Below are 15,178 nucleotides of genomic sequence, written 5' to 3' on the forward strand. Positions count from 1 at the left end.
GATTGGCTGCCTGAATGACGCGATACACCGCTACGAAAAAATGGCAGAAGCTCCGGCCTGCGGAGTTGTTGTTGTTGTTCCTGCCAGAGTTAGTTGTGGGCGTAGTTTCACGCAGAATCTGAACGGCTCGTAGAAGCCACATCACACTGGATGGATCATCCGGGCGGCTGTACAGACACTGCAGAATTTGGTTGCTTTCCTCCTTGTCTGAGTTGGCAGGCTGAGGGGAGACCACTTTATATATGTTAAAGCAAGAAAAAACGTGTTTTTCATAATAGGTCCCCTTTAAAACTTTCCTTTCACTTAAATAGATTTTCAGTTAAGTGTAAAAGGAGATGAAACTGTTGTTGTCAGACTCATGCACATGGTGGTAGCATTGAGCCAGTGAAAGCTCAGCCACTCCTGCATGTGCCAGGACGTCTACGGTATACAATATCATTATAACGATTCCAATTTGAAATGATCCAGTCACCTGCAAAATCTTTTTCTTAGTTATTTTATTACATTTTTATTTATTTTTATTACATATAATACATATTACATTACATTACATTTACTTATTTCATTATCATTGTCTGCTGCTGTCTGGCCGATCACCCGGGCAACCGCCTCCAGGCTGAGGGACGGCTTCATCCCTCAGGCCGCCAGAGTGTTGAACTCCTGAGCCCCTAAGCCCACCGTAGACACTGCCGTCGCTTTCATATATTTTCTTACAGTCACTTTAATTTACACTTACCCCAGCTGTGACTCTTGGTGACCTTTTGCACCACTGTACTTGCACTAGTTTCTGTTAACATTCTTTAGTTGATTCTTTATTATTATTGTTATTATTAGAAAAAATGTTTAGATATACTTATTAAGATTGTACTGTTAAAGTTTGTCAATGGCAGCTCTTGAAGATTGTTGTTCACTTGAGAATAAAGGACTTTGAACTTTGATCAGAGCAACGTGGCTAAAGACCAGCTTGTAACGTCACTATCTAACTTCCTATGTGACAAAATACATAAATTAATAACAACAACATCAAATAACACACAATTACCCAACCTCAACTAACATTTGTTCTCCAAAAAGAAAATACTTCAGTGACATAAATGAAAAAAGTGGGCTGATTGGTCTTCTGCAGTAGCTGTTCCTAAACTCTGGAACACGCTGCCCCCTGAGTTACGCTCCCTCACTGACTGGCCTGGAATCAGCTCCAGACTGATCCAGAGGTGGATCTTTTCAGATGGGCATTTGACTCATAATACTAATTTATTTTATTATTTAGGCTTTAATTTACTACTACTACTACTACTACTACTACTGTCATTTAGCAGATGCTTTTATCCAAAGTGACGTACATCTGAGAGAACAAAGACACCATTTCGCCCGGGGAGCATTTAGGGTTAACGCCTTGTTCAGGGGCACGATTGGATCTTTTACTGGAAAGTTTTTATCGTTTTAAGTCTTTATTTGTCTTATGATTATTCTGGTTGTCCATGTTGGTCAACCCTGGTCTACAGTGGGCACTCTGACATGGCTGTGTGTCTGTGTTTGTTGTTTTGTTGCCAGTCATCTTGAAATAGTAAATAATCAGTCTTATCACTGCCTTAGAGACGCACATGCTGATGTTTAATTTGATATTTTTTGTGATTTTTACATGATTGGGTTGCTGTGTTATCATTGGTTGTTATTTCTTTCAATCTATATTGAGTCTGAACTGTCCTCCAAACATTTGAACAAGTATACTTACAGTTCACGTCAAGTTTATTAGATAATTATGAGACCCTTCGGGTTTTTTGTTAAAGAGCCAAAAGGATTGGTTGTTAGCAAATAAACCATCTCCTGAGCACGTTTTTCATCTTAACAGCATGTCTGTGCTTCTTCTTTCCCCTTCTCCTTCTTTTCCTGACAGGGAGATAAGGGCAGCTCAGGAGAGAGGGTGAGTAACACCATCACCAGCTTGTCCTCTCACTGCAGAAATATCTAACAGAGCACGAGAGCGTAACAATCCTGGGCTCTTATCTCTTTGCTGACAGGGACCTCCAGGATTCGGCAGTGGGGCGGCTGTGAAAGGCGACAAGGGCTCTGCTGTAAGCGCTGTCAATCACTGGCAATGTGCTGACATGCTAAGTTAGCAGGTGAACATTGAGTTTAAACGGGGTATGTTTTGCATTTTCTAATAGCTTTTTTCTTTATTATCAGGGTGTTCCAGGAACTCCAGGGGCTCCAGGTCCTAGAGGGCCAGGGGGGGCAGAGTCAACGAAAGGAGAAAAGGTAGCAGCAGATTGGTTTGGGAGTGGATGCTGGAGTGTGAAGTGTTTATTTCAGAGAAATGACCTGTCGTTGTTTTCCAGGGTGATGCTGGTGCTGGGATTCCTGGACTCCCAGGGAAGCAGGGAGAGCCGGGGGACAGGGTAAGTCAGCCGCATCGCAGCTCAGAGAGGATGATGGAACACTAAGACCATTAATCCGTTTTCTCAGCAAATCGTGGAGAGGACAAACATCGGCTAAGTCTGCACAAACCAAAATCTATTAAAAATATATATCTCAAGATCAGTGATAGAAGGTGAGGCTGTCTTAGAGAATACAGAAATAGGGTTTGTGTTGACTTGATTTCATGATGTAGTAAGAAGCATTATATCATATATATCATATTATTCGCTTCAATGACCCTTTAAAGTTGAGAAATAGGTAGAATCATGTTAACTGTCCAGCAGTTTTGAAGCAATAACAGAAATGTAAAACAATACACCATGCCATAGAACATGTTTCTGCAAATTAGTTCAAATAAAAACTGCATTTTTGTCCATTTGAAAGATGAATGGAAATATATAAAGTGCTCAGCAGATATTCAGTTGGTAGCATCACTATGGTTTCATTTCAGTGCAGTATTGATCCTTGGTCCAATTAAAAAGGGATGTCATGATTTAAATATCCCTCTAATGAACCGACAGGCACATAATTTAGCTAAATTAAGACTGCATTGGTGGAATTAATCTATTAAGATTAAAGCATTTTCTCGTGTTTCTCAGGGTCCCCGTGGGCCTGCAGGGGAAATTGGCACCAAGGTGAGGTAAAGGTAAGAAAAATAGTTTCATTTGTTGGATGTGAGATTGATACCAGCCTCTGTTATTGCCTTTACTCTGACAGGGTGACCGAGGGCAACCAGGTGAGGCTGGAACACAGGGAGACAGGGTGAGTATGCACTTGTGTGTGAACGTGTTTTATACATGGATGCATTGTTGTAGATGGTCTCTATGCTCACAGAAACAGCAGCAGGGTTAATGGTCTGCAGATGGAAGAGGAGTAATCAAAAGGAAATTGAATGAAGAAGCAAAACAGGAATATGTACTGGTTTCATTAGGTTGTCTCATTATTCTCACAGAAGTTTGAAAAATTGCTGTTTTCTGTCCAATGACAACATACTGCATAAACTCATGTTTGGACAGGATGTAAAAAGCTGCTGTTGTATTGTTTCAGGGGCATTATTCTATTAAAATCCTATTTTTATACCAAATGTTATTTTCACATTTTGATACAACAGCAACATTTATTTGTATAACCCTTTACAGCGAACCACAGGCATCCAACAATCAATATATAGCAAAAATAAAACAGAACATACATTCAAATTTAAAAGACACTTAACAACCGTGCTACTACCTACTATACATAAACAGTACATTTCAGGTTTAGATTTAAAAGGAGTGTAGTTTATGGCAGTGCAGGTATGAGGATCTCAGGGCAGCAACTCTATCAAGGTTTCACACAATTCTTTCCCATAATATGGTTAATAATATGGTTGTGCATACAGTATGTGCGTTAAAAAGATCTTATAATTACTAGGTGTCTTAAATAACTGGAGCATATTTAAAATCTGACTTAACATGTCTAGTGTATATTAGTTAGTTAGCTAATTAGTTAATTAGAGCAACAACATATGAGAAAATTGATCTTTTTTCTTTTATCTGTTAATACAGAGTCATGCTGTTGTAACACGCGCAGACTGCAGTTAACATTATCTTGCTGAGATAACAGACATTCCCTGAGAAGGACGTCTGGATGGGGAATATGTTCCTCCAAATCATATTATTATCATTCAGCAGTGCCTTTTGCAGGGGACCTCATACCATGAATAGTAATGCACCCTCCTATACTATGTACTAATACAAGGCCAGATTGAATTGCTCCTTCTCAGCCTGAAGGAGCGTTTGTGATTTCGATTAGGAATTTCAAATTTTGATTTATCAGACCAAAGGGCAGTTTTCCACTTAAATTTGTTCCACTTACATAAGGCCATGCTCAGAGAAAACAGCAGTGTAACCGGATCTGATTCATTTTTTTGTAAGGCAGCGTTCTAACATACGCTTGATATGTAAGTGCATCATTGGTTTAAAGCGTTATCTCTCCAGAATCTAGGAATTTTGAATGTTATTCGCCTTGATAAAATACCTAAATTGTTCGCAGTTTAAATTCATGACATGACCTTTAATCCTTTGCACTTATAGTCTTTCAAACCTTTCCTACGGGTTTAGTTGATGTTTTTGTTTTTGTATATTTTCCCAATTGATCAAGGGTTTAAATGATTTTCAAATCATTGGTTTCTGTTTTACTTCTTTTTTTTTTAAACAATCGATCTTGCTTGTTTGCACAAAAATCAGTTTCTGAACGCCCACATCTTTTCTTTTTCCACACCCAGTTTAATTCCTGCTAGTGTCTGAAACTATCGCACACCATGTTGAGCACTTGTTACTTAGAAAGTAATCCCAACATTTGTGTCATTCTAGGGGGAGAGAGGACCAACTGGTGAAACTGGCGAGAGAGTAAGTACATCAGCTTATTAATTTGTTTGAAATTGAGGTTGAAAATCTTGTTAAGTGGACATCTTTTGCGCTTAAAGAGATTTCATTATACTCTGAATACTTGTCTTCTCAGGGAGATCCGGGGAAGGCAGGGATCCCAGGAACACCAGGATTGAGAGTCAGTGATAAACTGCTGTGTTTTAATTACTAAGCGCTAATAACTTTTGTGTGTCTGTTCCTTTCATATTTCTTGCATCATACGTGGCTGAAGCTCTATGAGTAATTTTGTTCACTTATTACCAGGGTTTAGTGGGACCCAGCGGACCGTCAGGAGAAAAGGTGAGGGCGGTTCAGTTCATGAAATTGTAAGAGAAGTGGCAGGTCAAGAGGAACATGATTTCATTGTTAAACATTTCATTGAAATCCAATTAACTTTAAAGCAGAGGTCAAAGAACAAGTGAACTGAACAAGTGTCTGTTTCCAGGGAAGTGAAGGTGCGCGAGGCGAGCCGGGCAGAAGTGTGAGCACTCAGACATAATAAAAATACTACATATATTCCTTTATTTCTCCTGTTTTGAAAGTTTTTACACATGATGATGAGTTTTCAATGTTTTTCTTGCAATCATCCAGGGTCAGGGTTTAGCAGGAAGGAAAGGAGACCAGGTAAGATGCAAAACTCTTGTTCGTTTAAGTGGCACTCGCTATGAAGCCATGGGTTTCCTGACTTTTCTGTCCCTCATAAAGGGGGAACGAGGCCAGCCTGGAAGTGATGGTTCAAAGGGAGACAGAGGAGACACCGGACTAAGAGGAGAGAAAGTGAGCAATAATTGTATTATAACTTTAAAATGATATGGAATTTCTTTTTCCTCTGTGTATCAAAATGACATCTATTTTTCTGTCACTCTGCAAAGGGGTCTCCAGGCTCAGGAGGGTCAGGTGCTTTCGGTACCAAGGGAGATCAAGGAGAGCGAGTGGGTTTGAAAACTACAAATAAAAGAATGTTTACGACTGCAGTGATAAATGAAAGAAAATTCATTAATGAAACTATTCTTTCCACCAACTATTTTCGCAAGTTGTGTCTCATTTAACCCCCAGTTGCAGATGTATAAAACATGCTTTTCCCCCTAGGGACTTGCAGGTACTAATGGACGACCGGGTGCCAAGGTGAGAGGCCTGTGGTGTCTTCTTTATAGCTTCTTTTAATCTGTGTCTATTTAATTGTTAAATCAGTTGCTTGTCTGTTAGGGGGAACCAGGTGAAGCGGGACAGAGCGGAGAAAACGGCCGCCAAGGAATTCAAGGAAGGCCTGGTCTCTCTGGAAAAGAGGTCAGATCTATTTACGCATCTTGAGCAACATCTGTGAACAGTAACTGTAGAGAGTTGCCTCTTTCTGCCTTTTTAGTAACTTCTAAAGTTTGGTTTTATTGCTTTTATGCTACATGTGGCTGTCAGTGGAACTGGATGATAATCATCCTTCACTGTCAACTGAACAGAGCTTTTCTGCAATGCTGTAACTGCTGGAGTTCGGGTAAATAGTTGATTTTTAGATAGGTTGATCGAATTTTAATTCTGATTGAAGTGGCCAGTTAAAGGAGCTTGAGGCCGGATTGTGGCAGGATTTATGAAAAAAATCCGTATACATTTTAAGTTTTCTAGTAATAATGTCAGATGAAGCGTTCCAAACCCAAAAGAATGAGCCCTCTAGTGTATCTCTCCGTTGCCTTGAACAGGCTGTGTGCTGCAAAATGTGCTGCAATTCGGTCCCGAATTTCCCGCGCTGTCCTGCGGATGTGACGTCACATGACGCTGCATGTGCGTTCTCCCCGTTCTCCCGTGCCGGCTTCACTGTTGGCTGCAGTACCCCCAACGGCCGTCGTGGTGAAGGGTGGCGCTAGAGAGTCTCATTTCTTAAAAGGAGCCTCAAGCTCCTTTAATATTTATCATAAAATCCAAGCATTTTCTGACCCTTAAAACCCTTGACAATGTCTTCTTGGACTCTACGGATGAACATTTCCAAGTGATAATGAACCATCCAAGTAATCTGTTTAGGAGTCTAAGCCCTCAAGCAGTTGTACTGCAAATCCACTTCCAGAAATATGAGTTTTCGTGGCACATCCCCAATTACATGCCATTGCTCAGGCTCAGAAACATCAGGTATGACGCCCATAGGTGGTCCTGTATTAGACATGTTTTTGCTTTTGCAATTTTATCAAAATGACCTAAATCCTAATGGTTTCAAACTTATTCTTTGAAATCACTCATAGTTGACTGGTCTTTCCTCATCCTGGAAAGACCAGTCAACATCCTCATCCTGGCATCCCAAAACCAACTACTGTTCATCTGTAAACTTAGCCGACGCTAAGTTTTTGAAGAAATGTCTAGTTTGATCATCCTGATAAGTAGTGACATTAGAAACTAACCAGGTTGGTCATATCTGTGGGTCTGGGCATCCGTTCAGGTTCAGGCTCAGTTATTAATGTGTCTCTCAGATGAGCAGCTGTGACTGGTCTGTTGGCAACGTCCTCATCCAGACAACACCGTCACCAAGTCTCTCCGAGGACACTACCAAGTTTTTCGCAGCAAATTATATGTCTGCATATTTTTCCGTTCCATTCAATGATATATGTTTTTAATAATGTTTCTGTTTTCTTTAATGAATGTTATGGTCTAATATCATTTCAATAACCAGACTGCTCCAGCACATGCTGTACACTTTAGCTTCTACTCTACTCTTTCTTTCTTTCACTGGTTTTATCGATTTGGTGCAGTCACTTTTTCCAACGGTTAACCTCGTCATGTAGATGTTGTTGCCTCATGTTTGCTGTGATGAAAAAGGAAAAAAAAGAAACTGAACAGCCTTTGTTAAGCTTTCTTCTATTCTTTCCAACTTGCATCGCTTACTGATGATGACAGTTTCGGTAACAAACAAATTTCCTGTCTGCACAAATAGATCTCCTGCATTATTTTTTCCCCATCTCAGATTTTCTGTTACCTTTCTGAAATTAAACCTGTTTTTCTAGGGAGAGAAAGGGGACAAGGGTGATGACGGCACACCGGTGAGTAAGACCCCTTTTTTTCCAAATATTTCTGCTTTTTAATTTAGTTTTGGCTCTAATAAAGTTATCATAGATGAGATGATTAAGAAATATGATTTTAATTACATATTATATTACATAGATAAGGTACAGATGTGAGCGTTTTTGTTTTTTCTTCTTCTTTTTATCAGGGGGAGTCTGGGCTACCAGGGAAGCCAGGAGAAAGAGGCCTGCGGGTAGAACAATTTTTCTTACCTCAGCTGTCACATTAAAACTTTAAAACTGCCAAGTTACATCAAGTTCAGTTGGCAAACGTTATTATTGATCGCACACACAGGGACTGGTTGGCCAAACAGGACGACCGGGAGAGAAAGGGGACTTTGGAGACCCCGGAGAGAGCGGACGAAATGTGAGAGACATATTTTTGTTTCACCGCACAGACAGCTTTTCAATATGCTTTCATGCTACTCAATTGATGCCGTGAGAGAGGAAACTGTAAATAAGGTCAGCCACTCAGAATCTCCATCGATCTGTGTTCGATCGTAGGGCAGCCCTGGACCTGCTGGGGCAAGAGGAGATAGGGGAGAGCCGGTATGTTGTCTGCTTTACTTTTACAAAGCGCTCGTGTATTTTTAGACCTGCACTCAGTGCATTCTGGCTCTTTTCTCTCTTCTTCAAGGGACCTCAAGGGCCTCCAGGACCTCCAGGAAAACTGGTCAGTTTGGCACACACACACACACACACACACACTCACACACACACATATATTTATATATATAAATATATATACTTTTTTTCAAGGGGAAGGTACAGTGTTCAGTTTGTTCTCAAATGTTTTAAAATCCATCTAATGTGATCTTTCATGTTTTCTTTCAACAGCAGGGCACTGTCCAGGGCACTCTGAAAGGGGACAGAGGAGAGAAAGTATGTCCTCTCCCTGTGTATTTGTGGGTCTTTGCACAATCAAGTGCCCTGCAGACACAAAACCAATTCTGTGAAACACAAGTGAAAGAACAACTCATTGTTGTCTCCAGGGTGATGCTGGTGACCCAGGAGAACATGGCGGCAAAGGTGTGAGAGGTGAAGTCGGACTTCCTGGAGCGCCGGGCCTACGCGTAAGTTTGCTTAATGGTAACAATATTTAGATGCTTTCATAGGTATCTGATAGTCGTCCGTACTGCAGATCCAACCCATGTACTGTACGTAGATTTGGTGCACATTTGTCCTCTGATTTCTCAATCTATCCCTGATGCTTATAAAGGGCACAGATGGACTAAGAGGGCTCCCAGGCACAAGAGTAAGCTTTCGCTCCCTTTTAGTTGATATGTTTGATTAATCTGAATAATTATAATTATATAATTATAATTTCATTTTCACATTTTTCAGGGTGATGGAGGAGAAAGAGGATCCCCTGGAGAGAAGGTTTGCAATCTTTTACAGTGACTGATCTGCACAGAGGAAAACACATGTCGTTTTATCAAGACTCGGGGGGTAAAGGTTTTATTCTTAGTTAGTTAGTTACCGGTACTTAGTAGTTAGTGGCAAGTCTCACTGTCCTTCTTTCTGCAGGATTTTCTTTGCTTGGAGAAAGATTCCTAGTGAGATGAACGGCAAAAAGCTTTTTGGTACAAATAGGGGCATTGGAAAAAATATAACTTCTTTTATTTCGTTTTTTTTTTTAAAGATTTCTGACACTTGCAGTTTGTCTGAAGTCTTTTAAAATCTTTTTTACATATTATTATTATTGTTGACTCGCTCTGTGCCTCTTGAGGGCTTCTGTTCTGATGTCGTTGAGAAAGCTGGATGGTTGACTGCTTAAGTTGACTGATACGTTTCAGATAGTGTTAATTTCTGAGGCTGTTGGCATACAGAGGATCTTTGAGCTTTAAAGTCTTTAATTAATATGGAGCAGTAAGAAGAATATCGGGAAATACAGCCAGTCCCGTCATCTACCAGCATCCTGAAAGTTTTATCGGAAAGTAATTGAACGCGTTAAATATGAAGCTGCTGTCCAAACCGGCATGTTACCAGACTCCCAGCAACGTGGTTAAAAAAAAAAAAACATCCACTGCTTGTTTTCGTCTCAAAACCTACAGTTAATCTGGTTAATACAACAAAAGATTTGAGTCAAAGTATATCATAACATCACATCATTGCTATAGATAAAGCCATAACAGTACTGTTGTTCTACATGACTCAACCCATTAAGCAGGTCAGCTCATACAAAAATCTTTGTTTTCATCTAGAGAAGTCTTTTAGTTGGGATGTCCATGTGCAGATTGGTGTGGACAAAAGTATGATGTTTTTATTTTACCAGGCAGTGCTGGAGAGCTTGGTCCCATATGGGATGTCACTGTCAGGCTGAAAACCAAACTGGCCCATTTGGTGCATACAGCCATGAATGTGATGGGGAAGAGGGACCATCATTCCTTGCAGTTCATCTTTGAACAAACGGTTGTCAGGCAGGCCCGGAGGATTGTAGCTGAGCAATCCCACATCCTTTACTCGGAATATGGGCTCCTACCCTCTGGGAGACGACACAGGGTTCCCAAGTGCAAATTAAATCACTTTAAGAATTAATTTGTGCCAACCTCCATCAAACTCCTGAACAATGCTCCTTGAGGTCAAAGAACGTGCAATCATTTCATTTTTATTTTTTATATTTTTTATATTGTGTTTTATTATGGTGATTTTTTTTAGCGTGAGTGTTTGTACTTGTTGCTGAAATGGTGTGCCCGGTGATGTATTGTTTTTGTCACTGTAGCTGTCAAGGTATTTGTGGCTCAGCTGTCGAGTCCAAGACAAATTTCCCCAAGTGGGACAATAAAAGTAGATTGAATTGAATTGAATACCTCAGCTGTAAAAAGACACAGGACCTGAAAGTTGATGAAGCCTCGGTCATATTTACCACGCAGCTGTCTCACACATTTTTATGAGGAATATGGTATCTCTGCACTCTATTTGAAATATTTTAGGTTTCTTCAGTAACGGTGCATCTATCATGCCTATGCGTTACTGTTCATCTGTGGGAGTATCTAACTCATTTTTAGACCTACTGTAGTAAGGACCAGATGAATTGATTTATGCCCTAATACGTAAACCCTTTGGATTAAAAGAGGATGTACTTTCCCCCACAACAGTGCATGTAATCCTAAACTATTTGAATCTTTGCTGTCAGGGAGAACGAGGAGCATCAGGCTTAGACGGGCGTCCTGGTCTGGACGCTAAACCAGGTGCTCCAGGACCACCTGGACAGAGGGTATCTTTGTTTCTGACATCCTACACCACATGACAAAACCCATCATACGTAACACGTGTATAGTATATATTTACATCTATTTTGTTTGTCTTACAGGGTGACCCTGGGAAACCGGGAGACGCTGGGAGAGATGTAAGTTCCCTATATCCACCAATGTTATGGTTGTTTGAAAAAAATACAATCAGCTCAGGTTTGTGAAATAATTTTAAAACAAATGCTTCGGCTTTGTTTGTACTCCCTTGAGTTAAAAGAATTCAGTATGTGTGTGTTTTCGTTTTGATTTGTGAACCGTCTGCAGTTAACTACTGCATCCTGCAGAGGGCACTGTGGAAATGTTCAAATCTTCTCTTCAGTCTTGTGGCCAGTTGCATAAGCCATATGTGGGGAAAGACGTCTCCAGGCCTGCTTTCATAGGATATCATACCATTATGTAATATTGACCATAATAATGACTGTTTAGGTCCTGAACTGCTTGAAGCTTACACTGAAGTGCAAGAGTTTAATTCCTGTTTTATACTTCACATTACAGCTATGTAACTTACAATTAAATTAAAAAAAGATGCCAATTTCAGACACAAACAATTATTTGCATTCATTATTTTTTTTCAGGCATAGAATAATAAATCAAAATGGATATATTTTGGTCTGTTTTACCAGGGATTGCCAGGATTAAGAGGAGAGCAGGGTTCCCTGGGGGCTATTGGGCCTGCAGGCAATCCAGGAGTACCTGTGAGCACACACCTTCACATACTGAATTTCCATTTTATATATTTTTACAAATATCTATTTTATGTCTTCCCATCAGTCTTTAACATTTGTTTGAGACTCCATGTTTTCTGACTTTATTACATTTCAGGGTAAAGCAGGTGAAGATGGTAAAGCTGGCCTCCCAGGCAAAATGGTAACGTTCACTATCCTGAATATAATATTCTAGTTTTATGATGTACTCAGATTGCACATTTTATTAGATATGTCACTGACTTAGATAGCAATTCTGCTAAGTTAAAGTTTGAATTTTCTCTGCATGCTGAGACTCGTCTTTCACTGGTAATGGCCTTGAAGCACTCCACCTTTTCCTGCCAATTGTGTTTTCTGATTAAAAGCTCTTCAGATATTTCCTGCTGCATAAAAGCTCTGAGTCACCAAAGCAGTGGAAATGAATGATCCTGTTGCAGACTGTCTATTATTCAGTTGGTAAAGCATTTTGTCTTAACTCACAGGGCGAGGATGGCGTGCCAGGTGAAGATGGGAGAAAGGTGTGAGGCTGTTTAAACTCTCAGACAGTAGCAAGATGAAATTTAGTCAAAATGTATTTCACAGTTTTGCTCTGTGAGATAAATTTCAGTAGACCTCTGACAGAATTTTTGCAAAAAAAAAAAAATAATAAAAAAAAACCCACTGTATTTCACTGACACTGCTTTTTCTAATCCACAGGGCGACAAAGGAGAAGGGGGAGCAGGTGGAAGAGATGTCAGTCTTGCTACACCTTTTTCAGATACATATCTTTCTAATTTGTTTTTGTTGAGTTTCTCTTCATGTTGCATCCTGATCCTGTGTTGCACCCCTCCACCTTGTTTAAGCATGCGCACCTCAAGTAAGATGCATTTTTCACCCATCACTTTTACCCATCACATTTCTACATATCAGCAGTCATTTGTTCTTACTTTACCATCACACTCCTCCTCCCTGCTGAATCAATAGGCTTCTTGAGGCAGCTATACATCTTCACCAGCTTCTAATGATCAAGCTTAGCCTTTAAAGGGGAGCCACTTCTAAGACGAATCCAGAGGGGCACCAAATGTCAGAGTGCTGTTTTCATGTGCAAATTCACATTAATTATCTCTTGAACATCAGTGGAGGGGTGGCAGCAGCCACCTGCTTTGGTTTTTAGAGTGCAGGCTGCACTGTACTGCAGTTGGAAGTAACACCTTGTAAAGTGAATCTCAATTGTGCAATCGCATGTGATTTTCAGGGGCGGGATGGGCAGAAAGGGGACCGTGGTCCTGTTGGGCCAGGAGGCCCCTCTGGTCCCCCAGGACCTACTGGATTGCCTGGAAGCATTGGTCCGCCAGGACAGGTGCGAGTGACAAAGCTGAAAAATAATAATAGAAATAATTTTACACTGTTATTAAGCCATGCTTTCTCTCCCTCAGGTTGTGTACCAGAAAGGAAGCCAAGCAGCACCGATCCCAGGTCCACAGGGGCCTCCTGGAACGCCTGTGAGCTCACATGACATCTCAGCTTTCTGACTTGATTACATTCCTGAAAGGCATATTACAGCTAACCCTGCCGCCACTGCCATTTCTGAAATTAAATTGTACAATGAAATGTGATTCTTTTTGTCTTTTATCTCAGAAAATTAAATTTTACATAGACCCCAGTTGATATGCAAGTAGCAATTTCTTTTTCTTGTGGCCGTGTGTGGTTAAGTTACCTGCTGCAGTATCACTCTGCCACCTGAAACAGCAGTGATATGTGTTTTATCCACCTGTCTCTGTAGGCTATCCCTCTTAGAGTGTGTTGATGTTTTCATTTATTTTTCTTTGTCTTTCAGGGGGTCCCTGGAATTCCAGGAGCTGTAGGGTTCAGAGTAAGTAGCTAAGGTTTTTGCTGTTTTCTTTTTCATTTTTCTTTTATTGACCTTCTTTCCTTTTCCCAGGGGGAGAGAGGTGCACCTGGCCTTAAAGGTGACGATGTAAGTCAAATTTGCTCCCTGATATAGTGAAATTGTGACATAGAGATTTCACATGCTTTGTTGACCCTTTGAAATATTGATATTGGCAGGGAGACCCAGGAGAGGATGGGGCTCCGGGTAAACCTGGAGGAGCAGCGGTACGACTAAAACCCATCAGATGTCACAGAATTGGTATTTGTCAATATAGATTTCATTTTTCTCACCTCTGTCTAATGGTGAGTCTGCTTTTTTCTCCCCCCAGGATGTACAAAAAGCTCTTGGCATCCTTGGTATTCAGGTGCGTGGACTATTTTTACCGTGTTACTGGATTTTTATTGAGTTTAAACATGCTGTATTTTTGAGATAAGGATGGGGGGAAAGGCATTGACAGATTAACAACATTAAATAATGTGATTATGTATCTTAACATTTTTAATCTCAGTTTTTTTTTCATGTATTATATATTATGATGAATACATATTTTAGCATTAGGGTCTTGTTAATGGAAGATTTTGTTGCACTTGTACTATGAGCAAATGAGCAAATTTGGATTTTTTTTAAGTTATCGCTTTTTCCTCAATATAATTTTATCATAAAACTACCAATGTCTTGAATCCAGTTAATCCAAATTAATAGAGTTGCAACATTAAAGTATATACTTGCTTCACATATTCAGTACAAAACATTTCTTGATATGACCCTCAGAGAGTGCTAACACATTTTGAAGCTGCTGACATGAATTGGCCATGACCTGCCTTTATTTGACATCTGCAACATTTCACAGGCATTTACGAGCTGCTGAAAGGTGTGAAGTTTTTTGGTTTCTGATTTCTGCCCTGGCCTGCACGCAGGTGTCTGATCTGAAGGTGATGGTAGACAGGAAGGACATGGTGGTGGCTCCAAAAGTGCAAAAGGGAGAGAGGGGTGAAAAGGGAAACAACGGTGAAAGTGGGCCGAGAGGACCGTCTGGTGCAGATGTAAGTGTCACCCCAAGCATCGTGAAAGCAAAAGTCCTCCAGGCTGATGCCACAAAATCAAAACTGAACATTTTCTTTAATGTTTGTGAAAATGTACATTTAATTAAATTGTCCCTACTCTGTTGAATTGTCTTTTTTTGTCTTTTTGCATCAGGGCATTCGTGGTTTTCCAGGCGAGAGGGGAGGCAAAGGGGATCAAGGTGATCGAGGAGCTACGGGATCCCCTGGGCTTCCAGGAAGAGCCATTGGAGAGCAAGGATCACAGGGACCTCCGGGGGCTGCTGGAGAGTCTGGGAAGCCAGGAATCCCTGGTGTTCCTGGACGAGCAGGGGAACTGGGGGAAGCTGGACGACCAGGAGACAAGGTGAAATGGAAAGTTGTTCAAACAAAGGATTTTCTCACTGATTCAATATAACTCGGATGATCTATTGTATATTTGTTTTCCA

The 15,178-nt window shown here is 40.5% G+C and overlaps 1 protein-coding gene across 1 annotated transcript in view; it reads left to right on the top strand.

Moving 5' to 3' along the window:
• Positions 1–15,178, top strand: part of col7a1 (collagen, type VII, alpha 1) — a 71,243-nt gene that overhangs the window by 25,575 nt on the left and 30,490 nt on the right. Inside the window, exons 37-74 of the mRNA XM_061727438.1 lie at positions 1,898–1,924; positions 2,022–2,075; positions 2,188–2,259; positions 2,340–2,399; positions 3,018–3,053; positions 3,136–3,180; positions 4,773–4,808; positions 4,921–4,965; positions 5,091–5,126; positions 5,272–5,307; positions 5,418–5,450; positions 5,532–5,603; positions 5,699–5,758; positions 5,916–5,951; positions 6,033–6,113; positions 7,808–7,843; positions 8,014–8,058; positions 8,160–8,231; positions 8,369–8,413; positions 8,502–8,537; positions 8,702–8,746; positions 8,857–8,937; positions 9,084–9,119; positions 9,209–9,244; positions 11,001–11,081; positions 11,178–11,213; positions 11,739–11,810; positions 11,938–11,982; positions 12,302–12,337; positions 12,516–12,551; positions 13,054–13,158; positions 13,235–13,300; positions 13,636–13,671; positions 13,741–13,776; positions 13,866–13,913; positions 14,018–14,053; positions 14,607–14,732; positions 14,887–15,096. Coding sequence (XP_061583422.1) covers positions 1,898–1,924; positions 2,022–2,075; positions 2,188–2,259; positions 2,340–2,399; positions 3,018–3,053; positions 3,136–3,180; positions 4,773–4,808; positions 4,921–4,965; positions 5,091–5,126; positions 5,272–5,307; positions 5,418–5,450; positions 5,532–5,603; positions 5,699–5,758; positions 5,916–5,951; positions 6,033–6,113; positions 7,808–7,843; positions 8,014–8,058; positions 8,160–8,231; positions 8,369–8,413; positions 8,502–8,537; positions 8,702–8,746; positions 8,857–8,937; positions 9,084–9,119; positions 9,209–9,244; positions 11,001–11,081; positions 11,178–11,213; positions 11,739–11,810; positions 11,938–11,982; positions 12,302–12,337; positions 12,516–12,551; positions 13,054–13,158; positions 13,235–13,300; positions 13,636–13,671; positions 13,741–13,776; positions 13,866–13,913; positions 14,018–14,053; positions 14,607–14,732; positions 14,887–15,096 — 2,130 coding nt within the window. The remainder of the gene's footprint in view (positions 1–1,897; positions 1,925–2,021; positions 2,076–2,187; positions 2,260–2,339; positions 2,400–3,017; positions 3,054–3,135; positions 3,181–4,772; positions 4,809–4,920; positions 4,966–5,090; positions 5,127–5,271; positions 5,308–5,417; positions 5,451–5,531; positions 5,604–5,698; positions 5,759–5,915; positions 5,952–6,032; positions 6,114–7,807; positions 7,844–8,013; positions 8,059–8,159; positions 8,232–8,368; positions 8,414–8,501; positions 8,538–8,701; positions 8,747–8,856; positions 8,938–9,083; positions 9,120–9,208; positions 9,245–11,000; positions 11,082–11,177; positions 11,214–11,738; positions 11,811–11,937; positions 11,983–12,301; positions 12,338–12,515; positions 12,552–13,053; positions 13,159–13,234; positions 13,301–13,635; positions 13,672–13,740; positions 13,777–13,865; positions 13,914–14,017; positions 14,054–14,606; positions 14,733–14,886; positions 15,097–15,178) is intronic.

Source organism: Cololabis saira, chromosome 8, assembly GCF_033807715.1.
Source record: "Cololabis saira isolate AMF1-May2022 chromosome 8, fColSai1.1, whole genome shotgun sequence".
NCBI lineage: Eukaryota > Metazoa > Chordata > Actinopteri > Beloniformes > Belonidae > Cololabis > Cololabis saira.